Source organism: Panthera uncia (assembly GCF_023721935.1).
Source record: "Panthera uncia isolate 11264 chromosome E2 unlocalized genomic scaffold, Puncia_PCG_1.0 HiC_scaffold_19, whole genome shotgun sequence".
Taxonomy (NCBI): domain Eukaryota; kingdom Metazoa; phylum Chordata; class Mammalia; order Carnivora; family Felidae; genus Panthera; species Panthera uncia.
The window spans coordinates 15,383,556-15,398,601 of NW_026057588.1; the positions used below are offsets into that span (position 1 = coordinate 15,383,556).

A 15,046-nucleotide genomic window follows, 5' to 3' on the forward strand; every position below is an offset into this window, starting at 1 on the left:
CCGCTATAAACATTGGGGTACAGGTGCCCCTATGCATCAGTACTCCTGTATCCCTTGGATAAATTCCTAGCAGTGCTATTGCTGGGTCATAGGGTAGGTCTATTTTTAATTTTCTGAGGAACCTCCACACTGCTTTCCAGAGCGGCTGCACCAATTTGCATTCCCACCAACAGTGCAAGAGGGTTCCTGTTTCTCCACATCCTCTCCAGCATCTATAGTCTCCTGATTTCTTCATTTTGGCCACTCTGACTGGCGTGAGGTGGTATCTGAGTGTGGTTTTGATTTGTATTTCCCTGATAAGGAGCGACGTTGAGCATCTTTTCATGTGCCTGTTGGCCATCCGGATGTCTTCTTTAGAGAAGTGTCTATTCATGTTTTCTGCCCATTTCTTCACTGGGTTATTTGTTTTTCGGGTGTGGAGTTTGATGAGCTCTTTATAGATTTTGGATACTAGCCCTTAAAAAGGTTTTTTGAAAGGAAAAGATCTTTAAATACATTTTTGTGCCAAAAAGTAAGTGAGCACTTAAAAAATTATGTTAGCATGTCAGAAAGACTCAGAGCTAGCTTGAAGAGGCTCTGACTTGCCAAACCTGGGATGGTTTAAGCACTAAAATAATTAATGAATTATAAACCATTGCAAAGAGTACAAATCCAGGAGTCCACATCAGTGAGGAATAGAAACCAAAATAAATCTGATAGCTAGACAAATAGTGAAGATATTTCCATACAATAGAAGACTGAGAAATACAGAGGGAGTGCTGGAACTGAAAAATGACTGGGGCGCCTGGGTGGCTCAGTCGGTTGAGCGTCCGACTTCAGCTCAGGTCATGATCTCACAGTCCGTGAGTTCGAGCCCCACGTCGGGCTCTGTGCTGACAGCTCAGAGCCTGGAGCCTGTTTCAGATTCTGTGTCTCCCTCTCTCTCTGAACCTCCCCCATTCATGCTCTCTCTCTCTGTCTCAAAAATCAATAAAGGTTAAAAATAAATGACTATAGTGCAACCCTCATAGTTAAGACTGGTATAAGCAAGAACCATCAATGATGCTAAATCTCAGTGGTGGGGGGCATTTGATGAGGAATACAATTTTCATGGTGCCTTCCTATAGATGACTTCTTAGTTGCCGGAAAAAATAAAAACTATACAATAGAGAAGGTGGAGAGTATCGAAGCCAGGTAATCAAAATTAACATTATCAATGAGGGTCAGAAGCAAATCATATACTTTTAGATATGATGCCCTAAGAGGGACAAAATATCACATCTTTCGTACCCTGGCAGGAGAAACATAACTTGAACTTAATCATGAGATAATACAGAAAACCTAAATGAAGACCATTCTATTAAAATAAAGAAAGCGAGGCTCCTGGGTGGCTCAGTTGGTTAAGTGTCCAACTCTTGATTTTGGCTCAGGTTATGATTTCACAGTTGATGAGATCAAGCCCTGGGTTGAGTTCTGTGCTGCTCTTTATCCCAAATACTCTCTACAGAGGTGACTGCAATCACTCCCAATGCACGAGCTATCACATCTCTGTAGGGGCTGCAATGGACTGGATGTTTATATTCCCCCCAAATTCATATATTAAAATTCTAACCCCTCAGGTGACAGTATTAGGAGGGGGGGCTTTGGAAGGTGATTAGGTAGGTAATGCAGGCAGAACTCTTATGAATGGGATTAGTGTCCTTATAAAGGAGACCCCAGAGAGATCCCCCTTCTGCTCAGGTTACAGTGAGATGATCAACTATGAGGAAGTAGACTCTCATCAGACACTAGATCTGTAGGCGCCTTGATCCTGAACTTCCCAGTCTCTGGAACTGTGAGAAATAAATTTGTGTTCATAAGCCACCAAGTCTCTGGTACTTTGTTATAGCAGCCCAAATGAAGTAAGACAGGGGCTTTCCACTTTCCCATCATTAGCCCTTTCTTCTGACTTCCCTATTTAACCCCTCTTGTAGTAGATTCTACTTTAAAAAATATTATTTATGGACTTATTCATAGGTTCCTTAGTCCATAAACTTCTTAATAGCTTATAAGTCTTATAATCTTTCCATCACTTAACAATGCATCTTATGCAAATTATAAAATCAGTAACTGTTGATTAGAAGAATAAATGAATAAATACACACACAATAATGAAGTAAAAAGAAAACTATTTCAGGGAAGAGAAGTCTCAAAAATTTTAAGAGATACTGATACACAAATCGAAATTCAAAAGAAAATGGGGAATTGTATTAGAATTGTATACAAAATAAATGTAGAAATTGGTCACTGAAAAGGTACAAGGATTATACTTCCCACTTTGAAATGGGAAGGAAGCATGAAAGAGAATCATAGAAAGTGAGAGTTGGAGGTAAAGGTAAGGGACATTTGGACAGCTTGGTGCACAGGTCTTACTTTTCTTTACAGGTTTTGACTGTTGACGAAAACTTCCCAGAAAATATCTCGCAGAGGTCTTTCCTCTGTAAACAGCTGGGTTACATCCTTCAATGCCCTCTCCTTGCCTGACTATCCCACACTTACCTAGAGCAGGTCCCTTGTCAGCTTTCTGCCAATCATCCAGGGTTCTTTCCCTTGCTCCAGTATGGATACCATATCTGGCTTAGAAATGGAGAGAGAAATGGTATATAGTTTTGCTATGGGAAGCCCAGAATTCAAAACTAAAGAGGAAAGGTCATTATTTAGAGAAGATGGGGCTTCAGTCTCAGCTTCGGTAGAGCTGCACATTTTCAACTCTATAAAACTCAAGCTATCTCTTTGGGAACAGGGAAATGGAATATATAAGATATCTGAAAGGAGCTGAGAAATTCACAGTGAGAGGATCAAATATTCCAGAGGAAGACTGAATTTTTAGAGATAGGTTTGCTTACCAACTGAGATAAGGTTGTTATAGTTTTCCAAAATCACATTTCTGTACACATCCCTCTGATCAAAATCAAGTCATTCCCACTCCTCCTGAGTCAAGTCTATAGATACGTCCTTAAACACCAATCCCTGAAAAAACAAATCAGTGTATTAAGGTTATAATAAAAGTAGATGCTTTAATTCACTTATTTTTAATGCACTTTTTAAATAAGTTTATTTATTTTGAGGGGGGGGGGGAGAGGCAAACAGAGGAGACAGAGAGAGAATCCTAAGCAGGCTCCCCACTGTCATTGCAGAGCCCAATGTGAGGCTCACACCCACGAACCGCAAGATCATGACCTAAGCCAAAGTCAAGAGTCAGATACTCAACCATCTGGTGCCCCTAAAAACAAATGCTTTGAAATGAGAGAAAAGAAAAAGGTGAAAATATGGGTGATAAAGACAGTGTTTACAGGAAAGGATAGATAGAATAAACAGGCTGGGTCTAGATACCTGGATGTCAGTATGACTTAATTTATGTACTTAAACATTCCAGTTCCTGAAGATAGATCAAATCACCCATTCACAGTAAGATATTTACAGGATCTAACCAGGTTTGGGATGTACAAAGGCCAGCTAAGTAAAGTTCCACTATTACATGAAATAGTATAAGCATCATCTAGTCTAATAATGCCTGGTATATAATTGTCAGTAAATGGTAATTCCCTCCACCTACTGTTTACCCATTTAGCCCTAAGGAAGAAAAAGTAATCACCTTTACAAAATATCTTAGAATAAAATTTGAAAATAAAAGAGATAAAGAGAAGATTCTTTAAAAAAATGAGGACAGAAAAAAACTGGTCATATATGAAATATCAGGAATCAGAAATGCAATGGGCTTCTAAATATCACTGTTAGAATCAAGAAAATGGTATAAAGCCATGTTTATAGGAGAGTTTTTCAACCTTAGCAATGTTGACAGTTGGGGCTGGATAATTCTTTGTCATGTGGGGTGCTGTCCTATGTATTATTTTTTGGATGTTTAGCATCAACTCTGACCTCCACAGATGCTGGTAGCACTGGCTGGTCCCAGCTCTGATGACCAAAAATACCTCTAGACATTGGCAAATATCTCTGGAGGGAGTGAGGATAGCAGCAAAATTGTTCCTGGTTGAGAATCAGTTAAGAGTCTAGAGAAAAGGCTCGAAATATTCACCTCCTGCATCCATGCATCTCTGCTTGGAAGTAACTGGTTGTGCTCTATAAACAAAAACCAGGGCGCCTGGGTGACTTGGTTGAGTGTCTGACTCTTGATTTCTGCTCAGATCATGTTCCCAGGGTCTTTGGAACCAGGCCCTGTGATGGACTCTGCACTGGAGGTGGAGCCTGCTTGGGATTCTCTCTCTCCCCCACTATGCCATTCTCACCCCGGTTGCACTCCCTCTTTCTCTAAAAGTTTTAGGGGCACCTGGGTGGCTTAGTGGGTTAAATGACCGACTTCAGCTCAGGTCATGATCTCTCAGTGAGTGAGTTTGAGCCCAGAGTCTCGTAGGGCTCTGTGCTGACACCTCAGAGCCTGGAGCCTGCTTCAGATTCTGTGTCTCCCTCTCTCTCTCTGCCCCTCCCTGCCCCACTTGTGCTCTGTCTCTTTCTCTCAAAAATAAATAAACATTAAAAAAATAAAATAAGATAAAATAAAATAAAATAAAATAAGCCTTGAAAAAAGAAAAGTAAAAGTCCTGAGCACTGGTTGCCAATCAGAGGAGGCACCTAGGCAACACAGCTGAGTAGAGGGAATGGAAGGAAATGGCTAGAAGGACCTGGAAGAGATGCTCCTACTCAGAAAAGGTCAGGATAAAGAAGCCAAATGCTCACTGTGTTTCAGGAAGCAGAAAATTAGCATTACCTCACCTGGCTTTCAGTCTGGCAGCAAATGCCCAGTCCTCTTCAAGGCTCCCCTTCTGGAAAAGGGCAGAGTCCTGACACTGGAGGGCTGGCAGGGCAACGCCGGCCTCAGTTCCCAGAACAACCCGCAAAGGGTAGTCCTATACCCTGCTTCCCCATTGTCCGCTCTCTCCACTTCATACAAATATAGTCACAGGGATGGGAGAGAGAACCGACAAATTCCGCTCCAGCAGGCTCCAGCTGCAGCAGAACGACCTCTGGGCGGCTGGCAGTGTCTGGAGACACGGACGCAAATGCCCCCTACCCCGTGCCACCTTACTCCTGAGCATTCTTCTGTCTCCCCTACACCTGGGGACAGGACTCCTGGAGACAAGACCTGCAGGAGAAAAACCCACTTCAGTTAAGACCCTGAGCTGGAGACGCGCCCCAATTCAGGCCCCATATCAAAGACCCCGTGGCGCTTCTGTCCCTGAAAAGGCCATGGCTTCCAGAAGCACAGCTGATCAGAATCAGTCCCGGTAGTCCTCACACGTGAATCAATCTCCAGATGTTAACATCTCAACTTGCTAACACCGCGGCGACAAATGCACAAACTTACCTGATATAAGGCCTCCAATCGCAAGGCTACGCTTATGTCCATTCGAGCCTGTGAGCCTTTCAGCCCCAAGAAGTCCGGCGCCAGAGTGTGAAGAAGGGATTGGAGCTTGGCAGATGCCACAGTAAACGGTCCCAACAAGGCCAAAGGCTGAAGCTCACTTTACCAAATAGCATCTTGCGCCTGCGCAACTCGGAGGCGTTTGGGAGGCCTGAACTACAATCTCCAGAATCCTTTGAGTGCACTACACCCTTGACAGCACCACCCGGGCTCTAACCGCCTGTGCCTAGGGCAGACTGCCCTCCTTGGTGAACCAGCACGGTGGGGTGGGTGGGTACCCTCCAGACTAGTGACCACTGCCTCAGTGGCAGAAGGGTGCCAATGCCCTTGGCTTACTTGATCCCACCTGGGGAATCATTACTCTGTTCAACAGACTTTGGAAACCAAAGTCAAAAAAGTTTAGTGACCACTAGAAAGTAGAAAAGGGTTACAGGGGCGCCTGGGTGGCTAAGGGGTTAAGAGTCTGACTCTTGATTTCCGCTCAGGTCATAATCTCAGTTAATGGGTTTGAGCCCCGCATTGGGCTCTATGCTGACAGCGCAGAGCCTTCTTGTGATTCTCATTCCTCTCTCTCCTCTGCTCTCGTGCTCTCTCTCTCAAAATAAATAAACATTAAAAAAAAAAAAAAGAATTGCAACCCAAGTTTGATTTTTTAAATGGTTTAAGGTTTTTGTTGATGGTATAAAATTGGTTGACTAATTTTGCATATGCTAAATAAAATAAAAAATATACAAGGTGAAAAATGAACACCTTGTGCCCTTGTCCCCAGTATTGACACCCAAGATTCTCCAAGCAACCAGTGCATTCACCACTCTCACACCACAACAATATATATGTGAGTGTTTGTGTGTGTGTGCGTGTGAGTTCATATGTATAGATAAATATAAACTTCAACAAAAATATTAGCTTGTAATATACGCTTAAAATATTTGTAACTTCAGGAGCATCTGGGTTGGTTAAGTGCCCCACTCTTGATTTTGGCAGATCATGATCTCACCATTGTGATCTCACCGTGCTAGGTATGGAGCCTGCTTAAGATTTTCTCCCTCTTTCTGCCCCTCCTGCTGTACACTCTCTTTTTCTCTCAAAGTAAATAAAGTTTAAAAAATATTTTAATTTCATAGTAATACACATACTGCATTCTTTTAATTTGCTATATAGTCCATTGAATAGATGGATGATAATTTATATAACCAATTTATTACTGTAATTGATCCTCACTCCCTACCTCCCACCCTCTTCTTTTGCTATTACACCAGTGCCAAAAAATATATTCTTGTTTCTTGTGGATATGTTGAAAACAGCTGTTACATAAATTTCTCCATAAATTCTAGGGATATATGTACCTGTGTTTTAAGTTTTGATAGGTATTTGCTACTGCCCTCCTTTAGGTTATGCCAATTTAGCTGTCCAACAGCAACATGTATAGATCACCATGTTCCTACTCTGTGGCTAAAAGATTAGATACCAAATTTATTTTGTCAATCTGATAGGTAAAAACTACATTTCTAAATGATATCTATCATATTGGGACAGGAGATAAAAATCTTTCCAAAGGAGCAAAATTCCTTTGCAGTGTCTCTTATGTGACGTACTTTTTCATACTCACTTGTTTTGTTAGATCGTTGTTTATATCTTCTCTTAATGATTTGTATTCCCTATTTTTGTTATTAAGCAATATAGACAGTTTTCTGTTTAAAAAATGTGCCGGTTTAGGAATTATATTTTTTTCAATAGTGTTTCAAATATTTTGCCATGAAAAAGTAGACAAATATATTTTCCTACAATGACTTCATGGTTTTGAGTTAATTTCACATTATTATTTTCTTCCATGGTTTTATCTTATATTTTTTGTTCAATTCTTAAGTCAATTCTTAATCCATATCTTTGATGCATTTGCATTTTATTTTGCTTTGAGCGTGGCATTAGGGATCCAATTTTTTTTCTCTCTCCCAGGTGGCTGTCCAATTACATAAGGCCATTTACTGTATAATCTATGTTTACAGACATGTCCATATTTTACACATGTCCTATAAATTGGTATATTCTCTAATATAACCACAATAAATGCACTTAGGAAATTTAACAATGGATCACACAATATCATGATCTAACATATGGTACAATTCAAATTTCTCCCAATTATCCCAGCAATTATTTTATTTTACTTTAAGTTTAATTTATGTATTTTAAGTGATCTCTACACCCAATGTGGGGCTCAAACTCATGAACCCAAGATCAAGAGTTGCGTGGTGTACTGACTGAGCCAGCCAGGCAACACCCCTGTCAGCTGTGCTGACAGCTCAGAGCCTGGAGCCTGCCTCGGATTCTGTGTCTCCCTCTCTCTTTGCCCCTCCCCACTTGTGCTTTCTCTCTCTATCAAAAATAAATAAAATATTAAAAAATTTAGGGGTGCCTGAGTGGCTCAATCGGTTAAGCGTCCGACTTTGGCTCAGGTCATGATCTCACAGTTCGTGAGTTCGAGCCCCACATTGGGCTCTGGGCTGACAGCTCAGAGCCTGGAGCCCGCTTCAGATTCTGTGTCTCCTTCTGTCTGCCCCTCCGCTGCTTGCACTCTGTCTCTCATATTGTCTCAAAAATAAATAAACATTTTTTTAAAAATTTGAAAAATAAGGCATTTGTTGAAAAATCTAAATGCAACTAATGTATATATGTGAACTAATACATTCAAATCTTCAAGATTTTTAACAATTCAAAGGATATTAAATGATCCAAAACAGCTTCATTATCATATACTATCTTTCCTATGTATTTGGATCTATAGCTGAACTTTTAAGTAGTTCTAGTGACCCATTACATTTTTACTGATAACTCTTAGTTATTAGAGTTATATCTTAATAGTTGATGGTTCTACTTATCCAATTCCTCTCCTCCTCCTTCAGAATTTTACTGGTTATTTTTCCATTTAGACTCTAGAACTAGCTCATGGTGTGCCTGGGTGGCTCAGTCAGCTAAGCGTCCAACTCCTGATTTCGGCTGAGGTCATGACCTCATGGATCACAAGATCCAGGCCCGCATGGGTTACTGTGCTGACAGTGCAAAGCCTGCTTGGAATCTTTCCCTCTCTCTCTGTCCCTCCCCTGCTCTCTCACTCTCTCTCAAAAATGAATAAACTTTTTGAAAAAATAGAATTAGCTCAAATGTTTTAAAAAATTCCTGGGTATTTTTAATTGATATTGCATCACATTTGTAACCTAAGGAATTGTGATTTCTTAATGATATTAGTACTGCAATCCCAGATGTTATATCCATTGATTTTTCCATCTTCTGATTGCTTTGGTAATTTTTATTTTTTCCATAATGATTATGGATATTTCTATTTTTTTTAAATATAATTTATTGTCAAACTGGTTTCCATTCAACACCCTGTGCTCATCCCAAAAAGTGCCCTCCTCCCTGTCCATCACCCACTTTCCCCTCCCCCCCACCCCCCATCTACCCTTAGTTTGTTAGTTTGTTCTCAGTCTTTTTTTTTTTCAACGTTTTTTTTTTTTTTTTTTTTAATTTATTTTTGGGACAGAGAGAGACAGAGCATGAACGGGGGAGGGGCAGAGAGAGAGGGAGACACAGAATCGGAAACAGGCTCCAGGCTCCGAGCCATCAGCCCAGAGCCTGACGCGGGGCTCGAACTCACGGACCGCGATATCGTGACCTGGCTGAAGTCGGACGCTTAACCGACTGCGCCATCCAGACGCCCCTGTTCTCAGTCTTTAAGAGTCTCTTATGGTCTGCCTCCCTCCCTCTCTGTAACTTTTTTTTTTCCCTTTTCCCTCCCCCATGGTCTTCTGTTAAGTTTCTCAAGATCCACATCTGAGTGAAAATATATGGTATTGGTGTTTCTCTTGGATATTTCTACTTAAGCTATGCCCTGACACATACCCATGAAAATTTTGAGATAATAAATGTGTGTTGCTTTAAGCTGCCAACATTGTGGCAATTTGTTATGCAGCAATAGAAAAGGAATAAACCCTATTAGTGGTCATCCTTCCAAGTAGAAGGTGTTGATTCTAGTTCACACTTGTTCCCAAATCCTCAGAACCACCTATATCATACCTCCTCAGAGATATCAGCACTAGCCAAGCTAACCCCCACTCTTAAGGCAGTCTGAATCCCAGATACATGGAAATTTCCTCTGTGTTCCTGTGGCATCTGTACCAGATTTCAAGTATTAATTATTGCAATACATGTCTAGATTTAGAGCTGTAAGTTCTATAATTTATCCCACCTCCCACATGTTTTGCTGTGTAGGATACTCAGTGTCCTTTATGTTCAAAGAAATTCTATTTTGTCAGTATTTCACCCTTAGCCAAATGTTGGTTTAAACATGCATTGGATCAAGAGTCAGATGTTCCTAAAATCCAATATTATTTTTTAATCACCCAGATAATGTGGGCAATAATATTATCAGCAATGTTTCATGCTGATACAAATTTTAGGATTCAACATAAGAGGTTGAATTAAAGGCATTATTTATTATATTTTTATGGTTCTTTTCTTCAGGATGGATGCATCTTGCGACCAAGGAGGAATGATGATGACTTCACTATATTCACTAGAGGTTTAAGATTTTTCTCCAATATTAAACTTAGGCAAATATACACCATAGTTTAGAGTTTTTTCATAAATAATAAAATAGCCAAAGGAAAAAATAATTTTGACAATGGATTATATTTACTGAGTATGTTACAGCCTTAATTATAAATATTTGTGTAAATTAACTCATTTGATCCTTACCAAACCCAAGTATGCTAGTGAATATAGCCATGCCCACTTTACATAAAGTATACTAATACATATAAATATGTTTTTAATATAAATACATTGAAATGGAAATAATTAAAAAAATTTAAAATGTCCCCACATTACATTTGGGCAAAATCATTAGGAAAAACTCTGCAAGGATAAGTAACAATGGAGGGGAAGAGAGAAAAATAGCATAGCATAGTATGGTCAAAAGGGAAGCCAGCTTACTCTATCATGTTTAAAATATGTACATGTTAGGGGCACCTGGGTGGCTCAGTTGGTTAAGTGTCCGACTTCAGCTCAGGTCATGATCTCACACTCCGTGAATTCGAGCCCCACGTTGGGCTCTGGGCTGACAGCTCAGAGCCTGGAACCTGCTTCAGATTCTGTCTCCCTCTCTCTCTCTCTGCTCCTCCCCCACTTGCACTCTCTCTCTCATTCTTAAAAATAAACATTAAAAAAATTAAAATATGTACATGTTAAAAGGTATGCATGGATTATTTCAACAATGAAAAGCAGACAAGCAAATACAATGTGCCAGGTAGGATGCTACATGTGACATTCCTTATAAACACAAAAAGTGGAGTTAATCACAGTATTTAGCCATTGATGTTTGGTAAAAATGATGGTACAGTCATATATGTTAACATTATTAATACACTTAATCACATGGAATGTTCTGTATGACATATCTTGTCATTAAAAAGGCAATTTATGAGACAATTTGAGTAATGTGATTACATTTGCTTTTAAAAATTTATGAAAAGATCTGTTCCAACAATGTGACAATAGTTATAGTCCCTTGGGAGGATGAAAGGTAAATTTATTGGCTTCTTTGTAGAATTAAAAAATTTAGAAAAAATTATCAAAACAAAATATCACTTTTATAAAATAAAAATATTAATTTATATATACAAACAATATCATTTTATCAATATTAAAATATATATCTTAAAGTGATGATATTTTAAATAAAATGGTACAGATGTAAAGATATGCAGGTAAAAATTTATTTTAAAAAGATCAATTGAAGAGTTCCCAAATTGGATGTTGGGGTATAAAAAGACTGTCATTAAATACAAGCTTATAACACTAAAAATATAAAATATCATGAAACTGTGCATAAATAGCATCAAGAAATAGGTACTGAATAAGTTGCACTGGAATAAGAATTTTGGTGATGGAGTGCCTGGGTTGCTCAGTCAGTTAAGCGTCTGATTTTGGCTCAGGTCATGATCTCGCAGTTCATGAGTTCAAGCTCTGCATTGGATTCTGTGCTGACAGCTCAGAGCCTGAAGCCTGCTTCAGATTCCATCTCTCTCTGTCTCTCTCTGCCCCTCCCCCACTCGCACTCTATCTTTCTCTCTCAAAAATAAATAAACATTTTAAAAATTAAAAAAAAAAAGAATTTTGGTGAGAACAAAATAAATTCAAATTTTTAATGTACAACTTATAATAATATAGTATTTTAGCTATGCATAAACCAAACAAATTATAGCTATATAAAAAACAAATTGATTTAACGTATTTTAAAATATGAAAAAATACAACAAAAAAGATTTTTTACCTTCTCCACTCAAGATTCGAAAGTTTTAAAAATTGGGGCACCTGGGTGGCTCAGTTGGTTAAGTGTCCAACTTCAGCTCAGTTCAGATCTCATAGTTCATAGGTTTAAGCCCCACATCAAGCTGTGCTGACAGCTCAGAGCCTGGAGCCTGCTTCGGATTCTGTGTCCCTCTCTCTCTCTTGCCCCTCCCCTGCTCATGTTCTGTCTCTGTCCCTCTCTATCAAAAATAAACAAACATTAAAAAAAATTAAAATAAACAACAAAGTTTTTAAAACTTAGAAAGGAATGAGTTGTTGATAGAGGCCTTCCAATATTCATTTTATTCTTATGGTAGTTAAACTGTGAAACACATAAGTCATTCTCATATCAATTATATTTCTACATTTTCTCACCAATAAATTCTTAGGATTTCTCCTATTATGTTTCTAGGGTTTATCTTCCATGCCATGTTACCTAAAAGATATGCTTAAATACAAAGCTTCCTTTATACTATTTCTTACTATTATGAACTTTTTGATGGCGATTAAGATTTGAACCTCTTGCAAAAGCCTTCCCACATTTCTTACACTCATAGGGTTTCTCACCAGTATGAATCCTTTGATGCAGAATAAGGTCTGAAGAACGAAGAAAAGCTTTCCCACATTTGTTACAAGTATATGGTTTATCACCAGTATGGATTCGCTGATGCCGGGCCAGGTATGTTGCACAAGTAAAAACTTTCCCACATTCATTACATTCCCAGGCTTTCTCACCTGTGTGAATTTTCTGATGTTGTATAAGTATTGAGTCTCTACTCAAGATCTTTCCACATTCTTTACATTCATATAGTTTCTCATCAGCATGAATTAACTTGTGTCGAGAAAGTTCTGATGAACGACGAAAGGCCCTTCCACATTCCTTACATTTGTAGGGTTTCTCACCAGTATGAATCCTCTGATGTTGAGTAAGATCTGAAGACTGACGAAAGGCTTTTCCACATTCCTTACATAAATATGGTTTCTCACCTGAGTGAATTCTTTGATGTGCTGTAAGTATTGAGCCAGTACTAAAAGCTCTTCCACATTCCTTACATTTGTAGGGTTTCTCACCGGTATGAATCCTCTGATGCCGAATAAAGGCCGAAACATTACTAAATGCCCTAACACAATACTTACATTTATAAGGTTTCTCACCAGTATGAATTCTTTGGTGTTGAGTAAGGTATGAGGAATGACGAAAGGCCTTTCCACATTCTTTACATTCATTGGGTTTCTCACCTGTGTGAATCCTTTGATGTACTCTAAATATTGAACTTGTACTAAAAGCCTTTCCACATTCATTACACTCATAGGGTTTTTCACCAGTGTGAATTCTCTGATGGCGAATAAAGGCTGTACCATTATTAAATTGTCTAACACAGTACTTACATTGAAAGGGTTCCTCACTTGTATGAATGCTATGATGTAGAAAAAACTGTGAAGCATTAGTAAAGGCCTTCCCACTTCCTTTAAATTCATTAGATTTCTCCTTAGTAAAAATTATGTGACGTTGTATTAAGTGTGGGCCACTATTCAAAGACTTCATACATTCCTCACATTCACAGGATCTCACACCAATATGCACTGTATGATGTGAACTAAGTTTTGAAGTTCTACCAAGGGCCCTCCCATATTCCTTATAGTCATAAAATTTCTTGGCTGTATGACTTTCTTGATGTGTAGTAAGTTTTGAGTCCTGTTCATAGGCATTCTTATATTTTTTGCATTCATAAGATTTCTCTTTGGTATTAAATGTTTGATGTAGAGAGAGAGATGTATGCTGAATGAAAGGGGACATGTCTTCAGAGGTACACGAGACTTGGCCAAAATGTTTTTCCTGAGATCCTTGTTTAAGTCCATGCTTAGTAAATCCTTCCATTATAACCCATTGAGATGAATTTATTTTATAGTTATCCTTTTTCAGAGATAATTTCTTGCTCTCACACCTAGATTTATATTCTGAAAGAAAACACAAATAAGACATTCACTTTTTTTGGTGGTGGTGGGGATAGACACAAAACTTAGAAAAGGCAGAATTACATTGACATTAATCTATAAATGTAAATATAAATTATAGTTCTTATATGGTGGTACAGTTTGAGAGATAAAGTATAGAAATTGAAAAGTGGTAGAGGAAGGCATGGGGGAAAGGGATCAGAAAAAGATTAAGTCCATGATTGTTAAAGTTTGGAATAAGTTCAAAATATACTTCGGCAAAAACCCAAAAGTCTGATAACCTAGTCTAGGTTATTTAATAGGTAAGTAACTTCTCTCACACATTCAGTGTAGCAAATATCATAGGAGGATATTTGCCAGTTTCTAGCAAAAATTATATAAGTATTTATCCTTTGAGCAATCCCAGTTCTAGGAACCCAAACATAATTTTAGTTAAGAATCTGAAGAGATTCATGCAGAAAGTTACCCACCACAGAACTATTTGTAAGAGCAACTGACTATGACCAATCCAAACATCCACCAACTTGATACTACTTGAACTCACTGTAGTGTATGCACACAGTAGAATCCTATGTAATTGTATAAAGAAATAAGAAGTATCTATATATTCCTATTGAATGATCTTCATCACTTTTTTAAGTTAAAGAACAAGGTGGAGTAAACTGTATCTAGGGTATGTTGCTACCATTTATGTAAGAAAGAGGATATATAAAGATATGTGCATAGGGGCGCCTGGGTGGCTCAGTCGGTTAAGCAGCCGACTTCAGCTCAGGTCACGATCTCGCGGTCTGTGAGTTCGAGCCCCGCGTCGGGCTCTGGGCTGATGGCTCAGAGCCTGGAGCCTGCTTCCGATTCTGTGTCTCCCTCTCTCTCTGCCCCTCCCCCGTTCATGCTCTGTCTCTCTCTGTCTCAAAAATAAATAAATGTAAAAAAATAAATAAATAAAATAAAATAAATAAAGATATGTGCATAGATGCTCACATTAAACAAAACAGAGAAAGGATAAATCATGACGTTTATACAAGATATACTATGGAATAAAAAAAATGGGAGGGGTAAATTCAAATATATAACACAAATGTAGTAGAAATTGATATTAGGTGAGGAATATGCTATTTTTGCAACTTTTTGGTATATATAAAATTATTCCAAAACTTAAAAAAAAAGAAAAAAGAAGTCATGCCCATAAAAATCATGAAAAAAATATGTACTACTTCTATTGAACACTTTCTGGAAGATGTAGGAATAGTGATGAGACTAGAAAGGAGTATCAGTTACAAGCATAGGAAAACAAAAAACAAAACTGAAAATATTTGCAAATTTTGTGACTATCTGCATGGAAAC

The 15,046-nt window shown here is 38.4% G+C and overlaps 2 protein-coding genes across 2 annotated transcripts in view; both read right to left on the reverse strand.

Moving 5' to 3' along the window:
- Positions 1–15,046, reverse strand: part of LOC125915975 (zinc finger protein 420) — a 421,195-nt gene that overhangs the window by 136,630 nt on the left and 269,519 nt on the right. The gene's annotated exons all lie outside the window — the stretch shown is intronic.
- Positions 11,718–15,046, reverse strand: part of LOC125915984 (zinc finger protein 383-like) — a 51,333-nt gene continuing 48,004 nt past the window's right edge. The window contains exon 5 of the mRNA XM_049622116.1: positions 11,718–13,705. Within this exon, the coding sequence (XP_049478073.1) occupies positions 12,219–13,705 (1,487 nt within the window). The 3' untranslated portion in view covers positions 11,718–12,218. The remainder of the gene's footprint in view (positions 13,706–15,046) is intronic.